Source organism: Tupaia chinensis, unplaced genomic scaffold (genome assembly GCF_000334495.1).
Source record: "Tupaia chinensis unplaced genomic scaffold, TupChi_1.0 Scaffold000527_1, whole genome shotgun sequence".
NCBI classification, from domain to species: Eukaryota; Metazoa; Chordata; class Mammalia; order Scandentia; family Tupaiidae; genus Tupaia; species Tupaia belangeri.
Window position 1 is genome coordinate 5,832,949 of NW_006160040.1, and position 1,030 is coordinate 5,833,978.

General features: G+C 35.9%; 1 protein-coding gene across 1 annotated transcript in view; it reads right to left on the minus strand.

The window, feature by feature from the left end:
• The window catches only part of DDO (D-aspartate oxidase), a gene marked incomplete in the record, with an annotated part of 22,374 nt that overhangs the window by 11,967 nt on the left and 9,377 nt on the right, over window positions 1-1,030 (minus strand). The window contains 1 exon segment of the mRNA XM_027775141.1: window positions 1-12. Coding sequence (XP_027630942.1) covers window positions 1-12 — 12 coding nt within the window.

Consider the following 1,030-nt stretch of genomic DNA (forward strand, 5'->3'; position numbering starts at 1 on the left):
AATATCTGCCAACTCAAACAGGTTAAGTGGGAAAATATTATGAAATTTTGTAAAATAACATATTTCTAGTAAACTCCATTTGACAGTCTCTAAAATATTTTTAAATTCACTTTCTGTAGACACAATAAGAAAAAGATCTGTTCTTCCATTCTGTTGGGTTCAGATAACAGTAGCTAAATTCTGAATGTTCATGATTGTGGGAATAAGATTATTTTTAAGTTAGCAGGCCTTTCAAAGATTGAGTTTAATTCTCTTTTTCTAAAAATATTTGCCCATATTTTATTTATTTATCTGTAGCTGTGCATTTTTTGAGGAAGAGTTTTCCTGTTTTATGTAATACCTTATATAAACCTTATATAACCAAAACATCCAAAGTTTAAAAGTTAGTCCCACTTCTGAACAAGATATCTAAATCGGGACTAACAATGGTGGGTGTGCACAAGGTAGGGATGGGAATTATGAATACAATTATAAGCCAGCAAGTTTAGTTCTAGGACTAGAGAGAAGCCAGGAGTTGTCAACAGGAGCTCCGCTATTAAGGTATTGACATGAATGCGGTAGAGGAGCCTGGAATGACATTGGTTGTCAACCAGAAACCTGTAATCATTCTACTACTCACTACTATGTAGATGTTTGGATGTATAGGTAATAAGTTGTCTACATCAATAAATGAATAAATGTAAGTCACCATTGCTTTAAAATAACAACAGAAAGCATTCGTGTACTGGGCATCATTGTCATTAACATACCAGAATTTATATTTCTAAGTCGTGTGTTAAAGGCAGTGCCCATAAAGGTAGAAACGTTGTTTACCATAGGATTCTGCGGGGCCCTCCTCCATATCCTTAGCACGGTCTATAGAACAAACACTCCGAAGGCTGTACCTCTAGTTCTATACTCTCTCCTGAGCTCTGAAAACAAACCCAGACACACGTTGCCTATTCAGCACTGGATAAGTCTACTTAGGTGTCTCATGTATTTACACACACACACACACACACACACACACACACACACAATTTGCTCTTTC